We start from the raw sequence: 21,843 nt of genomic DNA on the forward strand, positions 1-21,843 counted from the left end.
AGTATAGGGCCAAGAGTTGCCATGTGGACCTCCAGCTAAGGTAACTAGGATGGGCCAGCTCCAGTGCACCGATGGCATCCCATATTGGAAAGGGTGTGGGAGATCACCCAGTCTCACCCCCATACTTAACAAATAAGGACGGGGCACCTGGGTGGCTCAGTTGTTAAGCGTCTGCCTTCAGCTCAGATCGTCATCCTGGAGTCCCGGGATCGAGTCCCACATCAGACTCCCTGCATGGAGCCTGCTTCTCCCTCTGCCTGTGTCTCTGCCTCTCTCTCTCTGTCTCTCATGAATAAATAAACAAAATCTTAAAAAAAGAAACAACAAAAAAAGTAAACTAGAACACTCCCTCCACCCCCAGTAAGGTTGAGCAGTTTGCTTAAGGTCATAAGGACAGTGAATGGTAGAACCAAGGCTCTTGACCATTTCCTGGGTCTTTTCCTTTTTTTTTTTTTTTTTTTTTTAAAGATTTTATTTTTTTTTAATTCTTATTTATTTATGATAGTCACAGAGAGAGAGAGAGAGAGAGGCAGAGACATAGGCAGAGGGAGAAGCAGGCTCCATGCACCGGGAGCCCGACGTGGGATTCGATCCCGGGTCTCCAGGATCGCACCCTGGGCCAAAGGCAGGCGCCAAACCGCTGCGCCACCCAGGGATCCCTCCTGGGTCTTTTCCATTTCACCATGCTGCTCTCTCTAAGTAGTAGTGCTCATCCTGGAGTTTGAAGGTAGCTTAAACCTGACTTCAGCAATGCAAGTGTCAGATATCTATTTGCTTAACCTAGGGACTCCAGCATACTGAGGGACCACGGCATCTAGTGTTCCATGAGGGAAATAAAGACTGATTACAATGGATAAGCTACCACCAGTGGTTTCTGTGATGCTCTGGAAAACTGAAAACGTACCCAAACTGTTGCTAAAATGCACCTGCTATAAAATACAACAATATTTAGAAAAGTTAATAAAATGCATCCAGAGGCTATGAACACCAACACACAGGCCTTGAAGAACCGAAAGTCATGGCTAAGTGAGAAGATAAGAACTATGCCCCAAAGACTGTAGAGTAGAATAAAGAAAACCCAAATAACTCTTAATCCATTAAAAACATTTTATACTCTGATAAAAGCAAGTTAAATATAAAAGAGATTAAAATAATATCAAAGCCGGTACTCATTAACTCTTCATTTGAATTTGGTTCAGAATTTAGAATCTACTCAGTCAGTAAACCTTGTGATTTCCAAGAAACAGGACAACATAGTTTGTTCTGTCCTGGCTGGTAAGCTTACTCTTCTAGAGAATAACTCAACAGCAGCAAGACCACAATTAGCACTAATACATGGATAATGTATAAAGTTGTGAGTGGATTTATTAAATAACAGCTGTTAATTAGCAGCAATAGTCACAGCAAAACAGACTGCAAGAAAAAAATGCACTAATTTATGTTAACAAAACCAAAGCAATGGTGAGTCACTGCCAGTCACTCTATATATAGAATTAATTACCTTTTAATATTTTTTTATTTTTATTTTTATTTATTTATGATAGTCACAGAGAGAGAGAGAGGCAGAGACATAGGCAGAAGGAGAAGCAGGCTCCATGCACCGGGAGCCCGACATGGGACTCGATCCCGGGTCTCCAGGATCGTGCCCTGGGCCAAAGGCAGGTGCCAAACCGCTGCGCCACCCAGGGATCCCCACCTTTTAATATTTTATATCAAGGTGAGTAGTGTATAACTATTCTTAATTGAAATAAACATTTCCTCCTTGCATTTCACCATGCAAAAGAATTGTACAGACTACAAGATAAAAGGAACAATGAAAATAACTATGATTATTTTATTTTACTATCAAAGACTGCAAAAACCAAAACAGAACAAAACAAAAAACAAGTGTTGCTTCTTCTGAAAACCAAAATAATGTACAATGATTAAAGTTTGTCTACAGTCAGTGCCCTCATTGGAAGGGGAAAAATATTTATTTTATAATCATAAGTTTCATTTACAGTAATTATTTCATTTATTTAATTACTGAGTACTTATTTTGTAAAAAGCCCTCATGAGAGGTAGTGGGTGTATATGGAAAGAGAACAGTGTTTTTGGATAAAAGGAACAGCAGAGATAAGAGCCAAAAGTGGCAGAAGTAGAATCAGCTATGAAACTAACCTGTTTTCAACATGCAAAATTTCTTTATGGCTTTAATTTCACACACACTACTTATTTTGCCTCACTTTCTCTTGTGCTTAGAAGCAGTGGGAATTCACAGCATGGCACAACAGCTTACTCATGCTGAGTGAGACTCATCACTATCAAAGACTGCAAAAAACAGTGCTCTCAGCCCAGGTTAATCCTAGAAAAAAAAAATGAGAGGTCATTACCTGGCTAATTTGATCCTAACATTTCAGTTTTGGTTCAACAAATGTTTATTAACATCTCCTCTGTGCCAGAGGATATCCTAGGTGGTGGGTGCTAGGAATACAAAGATTTGACCACAACCTTTAAAAGTAACTAGCTAGAAAGGAAGAGAGATCCTGAAACATATCATTTCCACACAATATAGCAGGAGCAAAGACAAAGGTATGCAGAGGTTAATAAAAAAACACAGAAATGGGCACCCAATTCAACCCAGGAAGCAATTCAAGTAATTTTATAAGAATACTTGAAAGATCAGTATGAAAAAAAGGAAGAGGCTCTAACAGTGTTCAGAAAAAGCATGGATAAAGAAGTTTGGAACTTGTAGTCTAGTATGGTCTGAAAGTAAAGGGTGGTCATGGTGAGGGGGCAGGGGGTGTGTTGGGGTTGATGAACAAAGAGGTTAACAGGAATCAGAATGTAGAGGATTCTATACACCAGGCTAAGAGTCATGGAGTCACCTTCTAGGAGAGAGCAGGACAGCTTAGTCTTAATTGTTTGGAAGCAGACTGACTTGGGTCCAATCCTAGTTCCATTACTAACTATAAACCTTACTAGTTACTTACCTTCTTTGAACTTCAGTTTTTTCCTCTGTAATATAAGAATACCCACTTTGTAGTATTTGAAGAAGAGAGTGATAAGACCTTTTGATATTTTTCATTGAAAATGAGAATGAGTAGAATCCGTGAAAATGGATGATTGTCACTAATATCAGAGGTTATGTTCTACCTCCCAGGGTAACATTTTGACAAGGGAACAGGAATGGCAAAGTGAAGATATGATGGGTGGCTTTGCAAAGAACAAGGCCAGAAAACTAGTCAAATCACTACAATAACTCAGAGAAGAGATAACAGAGGTTTCATGTAGCATTTCATCATTGAGAATGGAGAAAGGCAGATCCAAAAATTATTTAGGAAGAAAATTTGTCAGGTCTCTCAGTGGCAAGTGAAAGAGGGAGGAAAAGTAGTTACCAGTCCCCAAAACTGTGGCCCAACAAAAGTAGGAAATCAAAGAGGAAGATCTAGTTTGAGGCAAGATGGATGTAAGATGTCTATGGGAAATCTGTGTAGATATAATTACCAGACAAACAACCTGCAGTCAGGAGCTGGAAATAACTACTTTGAGCTAGAAGTCAATCCCTTTCTGCTACGTAATTCACAACAGTTTATGATGATTTTTCCCTTTAAAATTGAAACTAAGAAATTAAAAAAAGAAACCCACTCCTTAAAATGAAAAGCATTATATAAAATTATTTCCAAATCTGTAAGTAAACGGGTCCCATAACTTTGAGATATTATAAATGTAAATTCACCTATAAAACGTGCCCCTGTCCTCAGTGTTTCATTGAGAAGGGCAGTCCTATAATGCTGGCAGGAAGCTCCAAATGCAACAGCTTTTACAAGGTTACAACACAGCACCTGTAACCTCCAGTGAGTCTGTCGATCGTTAAGCTATGCCACCCATAAGAACACCTCCTTTGTGAGTACAAAGGAGAAGATGATGTGAGATGTGAAATGGACAGATATCTCTTAGGGGGAGACTGTAAAACTGAGTATAAATATAGTAAAATTAAAAAAATATATAGTAAAATCAGAACTCACTGTCCATAGGACCAAATTATTTTTCCAATGAAAAGAAAGTCCTTTTGGTAATTGTAGATAAGAATGAAAATTATAGACTCACTTAAAAAAACTGATCAACAAAATGAAAAGGGAACCTACTAGATGGAGAAAATATTTGCAAATGATATGTCTGATAAGGGGTTAGTATGCAAAATATATAAAGAACTCATAAAAGTCCTAGCAAAAAAAAATAATCCAATTTAAAGGATCTGAACAGATATTTTTCCAAAGAAAATATTCAAATGGCCAACAGGTACATGAAAAGGTGCTCAACATCACTAATCATCAGGGATATGCAAATCAAAACCACAATGAGGTATCACCTCACACTTGCTAGAATGGCTAATATCAAAAAGACAAGAGATAACAAATGCTGGTGAGGATATGGAGAAAAGGGAGTCCTTGTGCACTGTTGGTAGGAATGTAAATTAGTACAGCCACCCTGGAAAACAGTATGGAGGTTCCTCAAAAAATTAAAAACAGAAATATAATACAATACAGCAACATCCAACTTCTGTGTATTTATCTAAAGGAAAAATAATCACTATGTTGAAGTGCTATCTGCACCCCCACATTCATTGCAGCATTATTTACAATGGCCAAGGCATGGAAACAACTTAAGTGTCCATCAAAAGATGAATGGGTAAAGAAAATGGTGTATATGTGCAACAGAATACTATTCAGCCATAAAAAAGGAAATCCTGCCATATGCAACAATATGCAACAAGATTGTAGCTCTTAAAGGCTTTGAGGCCTTTATGCTTAGTGAAGTAAGTCAGACAGAGGAAGACAAATACTTTATGATCTCACTTACATGTAGAATCTAAAAACAAAAACAAAACAAAGTCATAGAAAAATAGATCAGATTTGTGGTTACCAGGGGAATTGGAGGAAGATGGTCAAAGCTATAAACCTCTAAGTATAAGAAAAATAAGTACTGGGAATGCAACGTACAACATGATGACTGTAGTTAACACCACTGTATGGCATATTTGAAAACTGCTAAGAGAGTAAATCCTAAAAGTTTGGTTAACTATATGAGGTGAGGATTATTAACTAAATTTACAGTAGTTACTGTTTCACCATACATCTATGTCAAGTCACATGCTGTACATCTTAAATTTACACAGTGCTCTAAGTCATATATCTCAATGAATCTGAAAAAACAAAACAAAACCTGGCAGAAATAGATCTGATTCCAATTAGCATTTTGTTTCATTTTTTAATTCTTCAAAGACTTCCAAGTAGTATCATGAAGATTCGCCTTAATATATGGCTAAATTGGTACTAAAAAAAAAAAAAAAAAGATCAGCCATGAAGAATAGGTTGTGAAATTATTATTTTGAATATGACTGCAGTAGCAGCGTGTTCTTTATCAAGCTAACATGCCTCCTCAACAAGATTTGATGCTCAGATTTAAGCAAAAACTTACTTGACTGATTTGATGAAGCTGTCACAGAAACAATAATATGTCTCAATAAATTATATAACATATAGGGATCCCTGGGTGGTGCAGTGGTTTGGCGCCTGCCTTTGGCCCAGGGAGGGATCCTGGAGACCCGGGATCGAATCCCACGTCGGGCTCCCGGTGCATGGAGCCTGCTTCTCCCTCTGCCTATGTCTCTGCCTCTCTCTCTCTCTCTCTGTGTGACTATCATAAATAAATAAAAATTAAAAATATATATATATAACATATAAGAAAAATGGACTGTAAGTTAGGCGTTAGAGATGTATTAAAAAAAAAAAAGCTGATTGTAGCTCTTAAATTCCAACAAACACAACCTGAGCAACTCTTTCAAACAGTAGCGGCCTGTTTTTTAATTTTTCTTCTCTTTCTTCTAGTTCTTGTTGGTATTCTCTCATCCTTTCCTTTTCACTCTTTCTAAAATCAAATAAAAGGAAGGGAATTTTAAAAAGAAATAATAATTTGCACATACAACATTTAGCTTAGATGACAAATCAGAAATTAAATTATGAGCATGGCTTACAATTTACCACAATACCTTTCCTAGACTGGTAAATTTTTATGAAATGCAGAATAAAATGCTTTACACTGGCCTGAAGAGATGAATAAAGGCCCTCTTAACTCAATTTTAAGTGCAGAAAACCAAGAAAACTTAGTCCAAATTAGATATCTTCTCCTTAAGGAATTTCTTCTGAAAAACAAGATCTTGCTTTTCTCTTTTTCCCCTAAACAAGATCTTCTATAGGTGGGTGGCAAAGTTAATTAAATGAGAGCAGGTCAGGGGAAAATGAGGAGTAAGGGAATAGAACATATAGAGAAAAAGGAACCAAAATACCAAGTTCACAGTAAATGTACTTACTCTTTGGGCAAAATCCTATAATGAATAAAATATGATATTCTATATAAAATAACATGTAAAACATACTAACTCTACCAAGATAATAAGATTACATGGATTAGAGAAAAGAATTGTACTACAGAATGATACTTATGATTAATTTATACACAAAATTGGTATTAGGAAAAATCCAGTTTACTTTCTTGGGGTGGATAGTATTTTTCTAAAAAATTCTGCTCAAGTTTATCAAATTAAGTTCCCTGTATTATTGAATTACACTGATATACATTACATGGAATATAAACATAATATACATTATAAAGAAATATAATTGCTATATTAAAAAGGAATACCAATAATAAGTAAAAACCAATATATAGATTGGGGGGTACTTATAAATCAGATTAAAAATTAATAAATCATATTACTTATCCAGCTTTGGGGGAGATATTTTCCTACTTAAACATGAACATTTTTTACATAAAAATGTTCCTCTGGAACACTGGTTTTCAAACTTTGTATTGCAGAATTCCAGTGTTCTGTGAAGGGGTTCTGCAAATATTTTTATTTATTTATATTTTATTATATCAAAACTCCAAGAATTGCAACACACACCACTAAACACACACGTGTTAACTGACATATCACATAACTGATGTTAATTAACATCAATGTGTTAATTTGTGATCTCAAATTTCATGCACCTTAGAACAAAGCTCTTCAACAGACCTATTGAACAATATTCTGAGATTACACAGCAAGCTATTAAACGAGAGCTTTATCTGTAGGAGTCAAGATTTTTCAGTGTTAACTATACTGGAATTAAAATACAAAACTTAAAAAGAAGATTTTTCTCAATATCGTTACAGTGCAACCAAAAGTAGCATAAGGAAGGGATGCCCGGCTGGCGCAATCAGTAGAGCATAGGACACTTGGTCTCAGATCATGTCACGTTTGGCCCCACAATGGGCATGGAGTCTACTTAAAAATAATAGTATAGAGTAAAAAAAAGGTTAGATACTGACATAAGATTACAACTATTAACTATGGCCACGATATAAAACATTTCTGCTCAGCAACATGGTTTTAGGGTCCTCACCATGAGGTGAGGTGAGTGAGTTTGAGTGTGTGTGTGTGTGTGTGTGTGTGTGCACATTGAGTGTAAGTAATTGATAGCAACTTGAATCCAGAAACTAAACTACTAAATTCTTTTAGGATACCTGAGAGATTTGACTCTGGATTTAGACATCTGAGCTAAACTTTGATGGGAGTCATAAGCTTTAGCCCGGATTGTCAGGAGTTTCTGCAATTCTTTCATTCTTTGCTTCTGCTTAGTTAGGATCCGATTTCTCTCTTCTTCCAACATTTTCTTTTCCTCAAGTGATCTCCTGAGGGCAACAAACTAAGGCTTAATTCACTTTAAGCCAGTAAGAATGTTGTTCAGCAAAGATTTAACACAGGAAAATTCAAGCGTTGAAACTAAAGGCAACCTTTTGAGAAGGCTTTGACTTGTGAAATTGGAAATCAACAGGCTGACTAACCTTTTCTATCCCAAAGATTGGAAATGGAAAATATACTCATTTCTTAGAAGTACATCCTCTGGCAAAATGCTCTATATTATCTACCAAAAATATGTTGCCAAATATAATTTCTTCATATTTTCAAATTGACTGACATAAAATCAATATGGCTACAAACACTGTTTTAGCAACCATGGGTCAGCTAGTGCTATATTCTAGTCGTTTACCTTGTGGCTTGTTCTCTCCCTCTGGAAGACACTGTGGGCATTGGAGGGGGGCAGTTACAAGGCACAGGCTTTGCACTTGCACTTCTTCCTGGTGACTTGTTTCTTGGAGACAGAAAAGACCGTGTTTCTTTTGAATGTTCCTCATCTGCTGCAATGTCTGCCAAAATTTTCTCTCTTTTAGTGGATGCAGTGGAGGCTGCGTGAAGATTGGGTGGTTTATGGGAGGTTGGGAGTTTTGAACACTTCTGTTCTGAGAGGTGTTTCTGGTATCCCTCAGGAAGCTTTTCAAAATCAGCAATCTGGCATCTAAACTTGTGTGTACACTTCAGTCTTTCAGGCTGCTCAGGACGCTTGAGCTTCCTTGGAGCACAACTTTTGTGACCTGACCTAGAAGGTAAAGGGGATGGATTCTGCAAGAGCTCTTGGGCTTTCAGCTGTGTCATAATGTCTCTATAGAGCTCCTCTTCTTTTAACTTCTCTTTGGTAGCTGAGCCATAAGTAGATCGAGGCACAGGTCTGGCCTTAAATCGATTTGTTTTCTTTTTAGACTTAAACAAGTCTCTCAGCTTCTTTTCCCGGATTGCTTGCTTCTGTTCCTCTCTTGCAATGAACTTAAATGGCTTTTGTGAGGCCAGAAGAGCTTCTTTGTTCTTTTCCTTCAAACGCTTTCTGCGGTCTTCATTTTGCTTGACTAGGTCATGATAAAGGGGGAAAAAGACAAATGCAGGAACTGGAGTGGCTCGGAATTTTTTCTTACACTCTGATTCTTCTTCTTGTTTTTTGAGCAGTTGGTGTACCATTTCAATATCTGATTTTGATTTCATGTTCTCTTCTTTCTTCCTCTGTTCCCTAATCATCATCTGAAAAGGCTCAGGAACCGTAATCTTTGGCACCCATTCTCTTGGTTTCTTCTTTGTTTTTTCAACGGCTGGGAAGTAAGCATCTTCACACCGAATATAATCTTCAACAGAAAAGTTTGTCCACATGTTGTTGATGAGCTCTTTTGCGTAGCTCATCACTACCCTCTTTTTCTCAGGATACTCTTTTTCTAAGTTGGGCAACTCATCTTCAGAGGAAGACATAATCAAGGAGGAAGACGGCCCTAAATCAGGCTCTGAAGATGTCATTAATGAGATAGGGTGATAAGAGTTCTTTTCTGATTCAGACCTAAATAAGAATAATAATTAAGTTACACTCTCAGTTGCATGTGACCAAATATAAAAATTAAGAACTATAAGATCAAGGTATTATCAGTCAGAAGGCAGGAGCTGGATACATAAAGCTTATAATTATCAACTTTTATTTAGAATAGAGGTAAGAGATCCTCTAATTTAACTCCCTCATTTTACAGGGGAACTGAGACAGCAGTGGCTCCTTGTGGCTAATGTCTATTAAATCCTCCACATATTTCTCAGAGTCACCATCTTAAAACATACATCTAGTCATGTCATTCCCCTTCTTGAAACTCTTCTATGATTTGCCATTGTAACAGAGTCAAGTCTAGATCATAAAGCCCCTTCAAGACTAGCCTCTGGCCACCTTTCCTGTTTCACCTCTAGCCTCTTTCGCCCTCCAGTTACTAATCTTAAGTCATATCCAATCACATGAAGCTCCTCACATATACCATGATCTCTCATACTACCATGCCTCTGCACATGTGGTTTCTGTTGCCTAGAAGCCCACTCCTTGCTTCCTGCATCTGTACAGCTACTCCTCCTTTAATACTGAACTTGGATATGACAGTTCTATAGAAAATTCCTGCCTGTGTCCCTCTACCAACACCATGACATGATCAATTGCTGCTTCTTCTGTCTCCATAACTCTGTTACATCATGCTGTATTGCAATTTTTGGTTCTCAGCTAGTCTTTGAGCTCCTTAAGGTCATGTTGATTTGTGACTCCTCTGTGCCCAGGCAACAACTGGAGATGGACAATTAGCACTGATGAACTGGATGAATTAAGGGACTTGCCTCCAGTTTCAAAATAAGAGAGTTCATAGCAGAAATAGGTCTAGAAATTACAGACTATTTTGAAAACCTGAATAAGATTTATGTCTTAGTCCTGAACTGTGTGTGTATGTATATTTGTATATATATGTATGTGTGTGTGTATGTATGACTTATTTATTTACTTTTTTGAGTAAGAGAAGCAGGAAAGTTTATTAAAGCAAAAAGTAGGGACACCTGGGTAGCTCAGCAGTTGAGCGTCTGCCTTTGGCTCAGGGCGTGCTCCTGGAGTCCTGAGATCGAGTCCCACATCGGGCTCCCTGCATAGAGCCTGCTTCTCTCTCTGCCTATGTCTCTGCCTCTCTTTCTCTATGTCTGTCATGAATAATTATATAAAATCTTTAAAAAAATCACTTAAAAATAAAATAAGGCAAAAAGTACACCTTGAGATACAATGGTGGGTGCTCTCGAGAGAGAGCTGTATCTATACTTTATATTTTTAATGAGTTCATGTTTTTTTGTTTTGTTTCTTAAACTTAGCATGGCGCCCAACATGGGGCTTGAACTCACAATTCTGAGATCAAGAGCTGCGTTGAAATCAAGAGTCAGATGCTTAACTAACCCAGGTACCACCGAGGTACCCGTGAGTTCATGTTAATCCACATAATGTAAAGGACTTTTAAAATTAAATTTTAATATTTTCACTTAAAAACGGCCCAGCCTGGCTGGCTCAGTCATTATTAGAACATGCAACTCCTGAACTCCAGGCTGTAAGTTCAAGCTCCATGTTGGGTGTAGAGATTACTTAAAAATAAAATCTTTAAAAAATAAAAATAAAAATAAATTAAAATGGCCCAGACTAAATATTTTGACAGATACCTACAGTTCTATGAGTGGCAGGTCAGAGAAAAAAGACTAAATGACCACCAAATGATCCTAAAAACAAGAAGCCATTGGTGGATAAGCCATTACACATTTTTTTTTAAGATTTTATTTATTTATTCATGAGAGACACAGAGATAGATAGAAAGAGAGAGACAGGCAGAGACATAGACAGAGGGAGAAGCAGGCTCCATGCAGGGAGTCCGACGTGGGACTAGATCCCAGGGTCTCCAGGATCATGCCCTGGGCCAAAGGCAGTGCTAAACCACTGAGCCACCCGGGCTGCCCCCATTACACATTTTAAATAAAATCCAACCTCCGTATATCATTAAAAGTACAAAAGGATAGTTGAGAGAAAACATTCTGAAATACTTCTGTTCTGCATATTTAAGTATACATTTTATTTTACAGCCCACAAATAATGTTATGTACAAACTTACCTGGAAGAGACACTAGAAGCTTCTTCTCTGATGATCACTGGCTGAACTTTTAAATTTAATTTATTCTGGTACATTTTCTCTAACTTTGCCATAGTTTCCAAGTGGGCAGCTTTCAGCTCTTCTAGTTTCCTAAAATACTCTTCATTAGAGTGGCAAATATCAGAAAAGTCCACAAAGTCCTCATCGCTTATTTGTGTTTGTTCATCTACCTCAGAAATGTTGGTGTTAAAATCAGCCTGGTAGGAGGAAAAAAAATCTGTTAAATGGTGTTTAGAACTGAAGACAAATTAAACTGACACCAATTCCCAATGCTGCTTCTTAAAGTGTATGCTTAATTAGATTATGTTACTTGTGGGTACCTACATATAATGGATTATAAGTTACTTGTGGACTATGTACATTTTCCCTTAATGATATTTTATTAGGAATGAGTGATGGGGCACCTGGGTGGCTCAGTCAGTTGAATCCAACTCTTGATTTCCATTTCAGTTATGATCCTGGGGTCATGGGATCAGCCTAAGTCAGGCGCTCTGCTCAGCAGGGAGCATGCTTGCAATTCTCTCTCCCTCTGCCCCTCCCCCTTTTGCTAAAATAAATTAATACTAAAAAAAAAAAAAAAAAAAAAAGAATGAGAGAGAGAGACATCAGGAAATAAATGCTATTTAACTAATTTTATAAAGAATGGTTAAATTCCCAGATCATATACTAACCCGTAACAGGATAGAACCAAACCAACCACCCTTTATAAAGAGCCTCTCTCTGAGTTATAAGTTTTAACTGAGATGAAGAAAAACATTCTTTCTGCTGCAAACCAACCAAACACAGCGCAATATCCAGCCCTAGCAGGCCTTCTGCAGCGTGGGCCCCAAGGGCGTGCCCTTGGAGAGAAGACAGGGAGAAAAAGAAGTCAGGGAAATGGGAGAATGGGGACAGGAGAAGGGAGGGAACAAATTTCTCATTGGTTCACCAAGGAGATACCTCAGGAGGGAATAGGAGGGTGTGAAAGGGGGTAGGAGGGACCATCAGAACAGCCACTTCTGGGGCAATAAGAGCAACAGCTCCCATGGGTGACAGACTTTGGGAGTGACGAGAACAAGAGTGGTACAGTATAATAACCACAGAGTGGAGTGCAGCTATGCTACATATAGGTCATCCCTAGAAGGGTCTATCTTCCTCCCCCATTCCTTTCACAGTGTTGTTTTTTTTTTTTTTTTAAGATTTTATTTATTTATTCATGAGAGACAGAGAGAGAGAGAGAGGCAGAGACACAGGCAGGGGGAGAAGCAGACTCCCCACAGGAAGCCCGATGCAGGACTCGATCCCGGGACTCCAGGATCAAAACCTTGGGCTGAAGGGAGGCGCCCCACCACTGAGCTACCCAGGCGTCCCTCAAAGTTCTTTAATTGAAGCAGCTAACGTGGTAAAATTGCATTTTCTCCATAAATAAGAATTTTTAATATTTTCTCAGTTGAGAAACAGTTGAAGTTATTTATGATGGTATGCATAAAAGGCTGCTGACCATGGTTTTAAATTTAACTTAGTGCCTGAAAGACTTAAAATGAAGAAAGCATATTTGCCATAGAAAATTATAGATATATAACAATCTGATAAGACTCTAGGAAATAAAATTGAGTACCTTTCTCCCAACAGGAAAATTCAGAACATCAATTGTATACAAATAGTTATAGGTATGTTTGTTTGTTTTTTTTTTAATGGACTAAAAACAGTGTATAAGAAGCCAGTGTTGTACCACTTGGGGTAACTTAAAAAAAGTGAAATGGGGTGTCTCAGTTGGTGTCTGCCTTCAGGTTAGGTCATGATCCCAGGGTCCTGGGATCGAGTCCCACATCAAGGCCTGTATCCCTGCCCAGCCTGCTTCTCCCTCTCCCCTGCTTGTGCTCTTGCTTTCTCTCTCTAAAATAAATACATAAAATCTAAAAACAAAAAAAGAAGAAGAAGAAGAAGAAGAAGAAGAAGAAGAAGAAGGAGAAAACAAGTTTTTCTCAAAAGAACTGGTATGCGAAAATTTATTACCAACAAATTTATGTCTCAAAGGAAATTTATGTATGTCCTACAACTCAAGTCAGAGAAGTTTCTGATGTCTTCTGCTGTTTCTGTATGTGCTCCTCATCATTACTTTTTTAGTCGTGGAGCTTAGTTCTTAGATGAGAGCTTTGTTAACTTCTTCATTCATTAAATATTCAGAGATGCCCAGCATTCAGCTGGCTCCTGATACAGATCAGATAAAAATTCCACCTTCCAGAAGCTTCCAGCTAGTTTAGAACAGGTACATAACTCAGCAGCAGGCTTTAAATGAGACGGAACTCCTGACTCCTGTCCACAAACTGCTCCCAGCTGTTCTGAAGAGGGAGACAGACGAGTGACCATATATGTCACGATATAAGACACCATGAAAACTCATAGAAAGAATGCCTAACTCTGACTAGGGAGGGAAAAAAAAGGTAGAATTTGTAGAGGTGAGCCAGACTGAAGGCATAAGGATGGGTGAGGACAGAGTGTGCCAAATCAAGGGAGCAGGGAAAAACAGAGACATGTGAGGCAGAGTGTTAGAACATTCATCATGATGTCACCTCCTGACAATGCAACTTGCAGGTAGTATGATCTCAAGCAAACTGAGGCTCAAAGGAGGCAGGTGACCCACCTGCAGTTGCACAGCTAGTAAGTAGCAGAGCTGGTACTCAATTTCAAATCCGTTGTGCTCCAAAGGCACACCACACTCCTCCCAAGGGCAGGGGGGTTTTTAAGCCACAAGTGGAATGAACAGGCATTATGTGCTCAGAGGGAGGTAGTCTGAGTGGCAGTGGGGAGCAGGGTATAAGGAGCCCAGATGAGGGTGGGAAACAAGGTGAAAAAGAGAAGTCAGGAGCCACCAAAAGCCCAGGTGGCCAGGCCATAGCCAATAGGAGCCTTGAAGAATGTGACCAGAGGACTGACATATTAATGCTCAGAAGGAGTCTTCTTGTAGCGAGTAGGAGGGAGTGAAGGAAGGCAAGGTTGACAGTAGTTAATGGGCTACAGCAAAGGCCCGAGTTAGAGATATTAAGGGCAAAATGAAGGGGGCAGCACCAGGGACAAAAGAAAGGAGGCTGCCTTGAGAGATTGAGGAGGCTGAAGTATCAACTTGACAATGGTCTGGCTGTGGGCAAGAAAGTAAAAAGATTTCTGTCTGGAGTGCTGTCTGTCTAGGTAGATGGTGGTGCTGCCATTCATCGATACAGGGGATACAGCAGAAAAGAGTGTTTTAGGGAAAGGAAACTAATCTCTGTCTTAGACACACTAAGTTTCAGGGATTAGTCAGGCAGCCAGGTGGTCAGAACTCTGGGAGGTAAATATATCTGGAGAGCTGCTAATAAGGCTGGGCTGGAGAGGGAGATATGGCAGGTACCAGGGCACACAGAAGTGACAGGTGCAGCTTTGGATGTGGATAGGGTTGCCCAGGGAGAGGGGAACAATGAGAGACGAGAACCTGAGGATGGAAATGCTGGCAAACACCAACATTTAATAAGCAGGGAGAGGAGGACTGATATGAAAGAGAAAGTGGTCACATCAGATACAAAGACCAAGTGATAAGAGTATTCAAACCAAAGGAGCTTTAGCTTGGTTTGAGTTTGGAAGATAAAGGAAGGCTGCCTGGAGGAGGTAATGTCCGAGATGAGTCAAAGAATGGAAGAATCTGGAGGGTCAAAGAGAGTGTAGGGGAAAAAGGCAAAGGGTACTCCGGACAAACTTCCAGATGTATTTAAATGACATGAGTAAAAGCAGCAAGGGCGGACAGTAGAGTGGGGAGCAAGGTGCACAAAGTTGAAGGCTAAGAGCAGAGTAAAAGGCATAGAGCAATTTTGAGGAGCAGTTGCCATTTCTCATCTAACTACTGGCTCCCAACCACTGGCTGGTCACCTGGTTTCAGTTCCCTTATAACCCTTCAATAAGAAGCACTCGGATGGAAGTTAAATACCTTTTCAGTTTGGAGCGCTGTCCTGCCTTGGGAGAAGGATTACAGGCGTGGGGTCCGAATTCTCATTCGAGCCTAGGTTCTGCACTCCTTAGCCATGTGACATGGGCATTTACCTTCTGAACATTAATTTTATGACACATAAGGTAGGTGCCAGGTGTATGTTATTGTCTTGTGGCTCCCACACCTCCCTTCTATACCCTGTTCTGTGATGCTGGGGATGGGACTCCAAAGAGGGTTTCTGCTTTGCCAGCTGCTCCCCACTATATTCGCCAAAAGTAAGATTAGAGGGAAACTGCAAGGCTGGAGGAGGAAGGGACTGTATTCCTTTCTGTTAGTTCTCCATCTGCTTGAGCCTCCCCGACACCGGTTCTTCCCCTGGGCAGCAGCAGTAGTTCATCCTAGTAGCAGTAGTTGATTCCAGTTTGCAGTTTTTCCAATGCTTACAGCATTAGCAAAATCACCTCAGGACCTCACTTGCCGTTCCCCCTCCCTGAGATGCTGTTCTTCTAGATATCGGCATGGCCCACTTGCTCACTCCTTCAGGTCTTAATGAAATGCCATCTTCTCAACAAAGACTTCACTGTCTACTGTATTTGAAATTACAACGTCCCTCCCCACGCATTGTCAGCCTCCCTTTTCTGGTCTTTTTTCCTTTTAAAGTCAGTTCTTTATTTTTTAAAAGATTTTATTTATTTAAGAGAGAGAGAATGTGCACACACATGGGGGGGGGGTGGCAGAGGGAGAGGGAGAAGCGGACTCCTCGCTGAGCAGGGAGCCCAATGTGGGGCTTGATCTCAGGACCCTGAGATCATGACCTGAGCCGAAGGCAGACACTCCTGACTGAGCCACCCAGGTGCCCCTCTGTTTTATTTTTTTCATAAGTACTCACCCCAACTGACATCCTACATGACTTTATTTGTGTCTTATGTGCCTGCCCCTACCAATGGCAGATACTCAAGAAATATTTGTCGGATGAATGAATATAAGCTTAAAAAAAAAATACTAAGTTTCCATAGAGGGAAGAAGACAGGTATTCCCTCAAAAAGGACTGAATCATTTGAAGAAAAACTGGCTGCCCTAAAGAGCTATGTTTAGGTATTAAGGGCTTATTTTCCAAAAACTACAATTAAAACCAGGAGGACATTCCGAGAACTGTTTTTGGCAAAAGCACACATGCATTCTTCATTCATTCTCTTAGAACATCCCTTAAAAGGAGGCCTTATAACAATCATTTTCACAAAAAGGCTAAAATTTATTTGGACCTGGAAAAAGTGTTTGAAAAAGTTATAGAAGGATGAGTAGCTTCTAACTTAGGCACTGACTTTTGCAAAGTATCCATTCCATTTCAGCTTAATACTTTAAATTTTTCAGATAAACTGATCTCACAGTGTTTTATCTGAAACAGGTGAATGGTTTATAAGCAGCTTCCAATTCTAATGCCATCTTTAATTGTATCCTCACAAAGGAAAATATTTAGTAAATCAAATAACCTAGGTCAAAGACATTATATCCTAAGAACTTAACACAGTACTCTTTCCCTTTAATCGTTCAGCTCTCTATGGAATGTTGTATATGCAGCCACCAGATTAGAGGATAATCTTCCCTAGACTGGCTTGACCCATTTAGATAATGACTCCCTCTGGTACATGTTGATTCATTAGTAACCAGCACTCATAATTATTTGTGTTATAGTGTATCTAGTATCATCTGAAGTTCTAGAATTTTTATTTAAAATTTTTTTTGCATTGAAAGGATTTCTAATGAAAAAGGTAGATTTACATATACTAACATGGGTAAACCCCCAATAAATGTTAAGAGAAGATGCAAGCTGCAGAATATGTGTATGTGTGTGTGTATATATATATACACACACACACACACATTTTTAATGTGACCATATATTAACATATTATGTACACAGGAAACAGGAAAAAGTCCAGAAGACTATATATCATTTTCAAAACAGTGGCTACCAATGGTGTATGGGGGGGGTAGAGGCGGGGTATCAGATTTTTTTTGCAGGGAGAGGTCTAAAAGGTCCTATGCCTTATTTGTAGCATTTGAAGGTGTTGTTTTTTTTTTTTTTTTTTTTTATTTATGATAGTCACAACACAGAGAGAGAGAGAGAGAGAGGCAGAGACACAGGCAGAGGGAGAAACAGGCTCCATGCACTGGGAGCCCGACGTGGGATTCGATCCCGGGTCTCTAGGATCGCGCCCTGGGCCAAAGGCAGGCGCCAAACTGCTGTGCCACCCAGGGATCCCAGCATTTGAAGGTTTTTAAGATTTTATTTTTAAGTACTCTCTACACCCAACATGAGGCTCGAACTCACAACCCCGAGATCAAGAGTCACATGCCCCAATGACTGAGCCAGCCAGGTGCCCTTGTAACATTTGAAAATTTAAAGGGGATCCCTGGGTGGCTCAGCGGTTTGGAGCCTGCCTTTGGCCCAGGGCGCGATCCTGGAGTCCTGGGATCGAGTCCCACGTCGGGCTTCTGGCATGGAGCCTGCTTCTCCCTCCTCCTGTGTCTCTGCCTCTCTCTTTCTCTCTGTGTCTATCATAAATAAAAATAAATAAATAAATCTTAAAAAAGAAAGAAAGAAAATTTAAAAAGAGAATATATTTATATTATTTTCACAATTAAAATGTAACTTATAAACATAAAAAGAGGGGTGCCTGGGGGCTCAGTTGGTTAGGCATCCGGCTCTTGGTCTCAGCTCTGGTCTTGATCTCAAGGTTAAGTTCAAGACCTGTGTTGGGCTCCACACTGGGTGTGGAGCCTACTTGAAAATAGATTAATTTAATTTAACTTAAAAATAAATAAAAAGAATGTTTGTGAATATTAATACTAAATTTAAAATTGCACAATTTCTGGGGTGCCTCGGGTGGCTCAGTTGATTGAGCATCTGTCTTGATTTTGGCTCTGGTCATGACCTCAGGGTCATGGATTCGAGTCCTATGCCAGATTCCTAGCTCAGCGCAGAGCTGGCTTCAGATTCAGATTCTCTCCCTCCCTCTGCCTCTCCCTTCACTCTCTCTCTCAAATAAATCAATAAATCTTAGGGGAAAAAAAAGAAAAAAGGAACTTGCCACATCCCCCAAAAAACTGAACAATTTTCAATGGATACTTGGTCTGCCTAGCACCTCCCTTATTCCTTCTGGAAGGTGGCTCTCACATTCCCCCAGCAATACTTCTTACCTTTCCTTTGCTCATTTACCTGCTCCCACACTCATCCCCCAACTGCCTATAACTCTTCTATTTTTTTTAATATTTTATTTATTTATTCATGAGAGAGACAGAGAGAGGCAGAGACATAGGCAGAGGGAGAAGCAGACCTCATGCAAGGGAGCCCGATATGGGACTCAATCCCAGGACTCCGGGATCACGCCCTGAGCCGAAAAGGCAGATGTTCAACCACTGAGCCACCCAGGCATCCCTAACTCTTCTATTTCTTTAAGAAAACAGAAATCTTCAGAGGGAAGTTCACTATCTTCCCATCTACAAAACTGCCCACTTTTGTGCTCCTTTTCTCCTTCCCTTCTGTTTCAAAGATGAAATATCCCTCTCTTAGCACCATTTATCCCTTTCCTCATCACTAAAGCCAGTGAATGGGAAACTTGCCCACTTTCTGGTAACCCTTCTACCACTGTAGCTGGTCCTTAATTTCTTTTGCTCCCTTTTTCTCTACTTGACTATTAAACACTAGGTTTTTAATTTTTTAAAGATTTATTTTAGTCAGGGGAACATGGGAGGGGCAGAGGGAGAGGGAGAGAATCTCAACCAGACTCCCGGCTGAGTGTAGGGCTGGAGGGACAGGGGAGAGGTAGATCTCAGGATCTCCTGACTCTGAGATCATGACCTGAGAGGCAACCGAGTCAAACTCTCTATTTCTTTATCTCTACCAACTGAGTCACCCAGGCACCTGGCATATGTATACATGTGTATATATGTGTATATATATACATGGCATGAAGCCCACCTAAAAATATATATATGTGTGTGTGTGTGTGTGTGTGTGTGTGTGTGTATTTTTTAGGTGGGCTTCATGCCCAAGGTAGGGCCTGAACTCAGGATCCTGAGATCAAGAGTCCTGTGCTCCACCTATGGAGCCAGCCAGACACCCCTTAAATGCTAGGTTCTTCAGAATTCTATACTAAGGCCCCTTCGCTTCTTTCTCCACATCCTCTCCCTAAGTGACTTCATTCATTCCCGTTGTCTTAAAAATGCTGAAAATTGGGCAGCCACGGTGGCCCAGCAGTTTAGAGCCGCCTTCAGTCTGGAGTGTGATCCTGGAGACCCGGGATTGAGTCCCACGTCAGGCTCCCTACATGGAGCCTGCTTCTTCCTCTGCCTGTGTCTCTGCCTCTCTCTCTCTCTGTCATGAATAAATAAATAAAATCTTTTTTAAAAAATTGCTGAAAATTCCTAGAAAGAAGTCTATAGTCTAGATCACACAGGACTATGGTTTCATAGACCCTACCCCTTCCTACATATTTCCAATTGGTAGTTTTATAGGCATCTCAAATTTACCATGTTCAAAACTGAAACCCAAAAACAAAAACAAACAAACAAACAAACAAAAATACTGAAACCCTGGGGCACCTGGGTGGCATAGTCAGCTAAGCATCTAACTCATTTCAGTTCAGGTCCTGACCTCAAGGTGGTGACTTCAAGGTCGTGAGATCAAGCTCTGCTTTGGCTCCATGCTCAGGGAGGAGCCTGCTGGAGATTCTTTCTCCCTCTCCCTCTGCCCCTCCTGTTCATACTCTCTCTCTAAAATAAATAAATAAATAAATCTTCAAACAAACAACAAAAAATGGAAACCCTAATTCCCACCCAGTCTGTAAACCCATTCTTCCCTAAGTTATCCCCAATTCAGTAAATGGCATTACTTTTCATGCAACTGGTTAAGCCAGAAAATGGAAATGAACATTCTTGATTTCTTCCTCTTCCTTGGCCTTCACATCCAATCTAACAGTAAGTCCTATGCATTCTAAAGAAATCTGTCCACTTCTTGCCACTTCTCCTAGACTAGAACCAAACCACCGCCGCCTGTCCTCTGGAAACCACAACAGCTCCTAACTAATTTCCTTACTTTTGCTTTGTCAAAGCCTCTCTAATCATTCCCCACAGAGCCATCCGTTGTCTTTTAAAAATGTAAATAGAAAAATGTCAGATCTTTTAAAGTCTTCAAGGACCTTCTGCAGTACCTGTACTGACCATAAACTCTAAACTCCTTATCTTGGTCTAAAAGGCCCTGAATAATCCGGCCCAGCTCATCTCTCCTACCTTGTCTCCTTCCCTGCCCTTCTCTCTCATCTCTTTTCTTTTCAGATCCTTAATCACACAAAACTCTTTCTCTTCCTATCTTAGGGCCGCTGCCTCTGCTGTTCCCTCAGCCTGGAATGTTTTTTCTACCCCTAGTCTTCAAATGGCTGCTTTTTCTTATCTACCAGGTATTGACTTAATTGTTTACTCATTTAAGTAGGTTCCTGACTACTTCTTTTTTTAATCACAGAAGCCTATTCATTTCTTTCCCAGCATTTCTCATCTTATAATCATTTGACTATTCATTTTGTATGTCTAACTTCCCCACCAGACTGGAAGCTTTGTGACGATGGGATCTGTCTGCTTCACTCACAAATGAATATTCAGTGACTAGCGCTTAATAACTCTTTGATATTTGTTACCCCATTAGGAAAGTCAGTGAGACTTTAACTGTGAATTCAAGAATATTGCTTTACGCATGCCATCATCAACCACATAGCAAGGCCTATGAAATGCTATCTCCAATGGAGGCTAGATTCAAGGAACATACCTCAGAGCTCAATATGGGCTCAGGATCCTTCAAGGTGTGTGTGGGAGGGGGATGGGGTTCACTGTGGCAAACCAAAGGAGTGAAAGGAGCCTAGTGGTTCTCTAACCAGTCTTTTTTTTTTTTTTTTTTTAAAGGCTAGGCATGGAGCCCAATGCATAGGCTTGAACTCACAATCCTGAGATGAAGAACCAGACACTTAACCAAACTTGCCACCCAAGCTCCGCTCTTATCAGTCTTGTGTGGTACTTATAGTATCCATGAGTTTACTACATTTTGTAGATGATAAAGTTGAAACAAATTAATCTTTAAAAAAACCAAGGTAGAGACTCAAGATGAACTGTGAAGACAAGCTTGGCTCCTGCACCCTTTCCTGCCTTTTCGGGGTTCCTTCTCCAACCGGTGCCCTCTGGCTATCAGGTCTACTGTGGCAGCTTATCCAGATTTGCTTTTGGATCCTCCAAGTGTATTAAACTCATAAGACTTAGCTCCCTTTTCTGTTTGGTAGTAATCTGTCCCTTTGAAACTAGCTTGTTGGATGAATCGATCTCTCCTAAGGCACTAAATTTCTGATACAGATTTGCAGTTTAGCAGGGCAGTCTGGAAGTATACCTGCTACTACAGAAATGACTGACTCCTCCAGCACAGTAAGCCAAAGGAGAATTTAATCTTTGGGGCAGTTGTTCAAATGACAGTCTCATTG

General features: G+C 39.9%; 1 protein-coding gene across 15 annotated transcripts in view; it reads right to left on the reverse strand.

Annotated features, from left to right (window-relative positions):
* FAM161A (FAM161 centrosomal protein A) overlaps positions 1-21,843 on the reverse strand; it is a 65,196-nt gene that overhangs the window by 41,799 nt on the left and 1,554 nt on the right. For 9 of the 15 annotated variants that reach the window (XR_005366105.1, XR_005366106.1, XR_005366109.1 and 6 more), the window contains 4 exons: positions 11,347-11,582; positions 8,079-9,245; positions 7,552-7,719; positions 5,811-5,910 (listed from right to left, as the gene is read on the reverse strand). Coding sequence is in view for 5 of the 15 variants with exons in the window: in XM_038551372.1 (XP_038407300.1) it covers positions 5,811-5,910; positions 7,552-7,719; positions 8,079-9,245; positions 11,347-11,582 (1,671 nt within the window). In the remaining 10 variants the exon portion in view is untranslated. Of the gene's footprint in view, positions 1-2,160; positions 2,345-5,620; positions 5,680-5,810; positions 5,911-7,551; positions 7,720-8,078; positions 9,246-11,346; positions 11,583-21,843 lie in introns of those variants that run through there. The other 6 variants (XR_005366107.1, XR_005366114.1, XM_038551373.1 and 3 more) reach the window with 4 other exon arrangements.

Source organism: Canis lupus, chromosome 10 (genome assembly GCF_011100685.1).
Source record: "Canis lupus familiaris isolate Mischka breed German Shepherd chromosome 10, alternate assembly UU_Cfam_GSD_1.0, whole genome shotgun sequence".
Classification (NCBI taxonomy): Eukaryota; Metazoa; Chordata; class Mammalia; order Carnivora; family Canidae; genus Canis; species Canis lupus.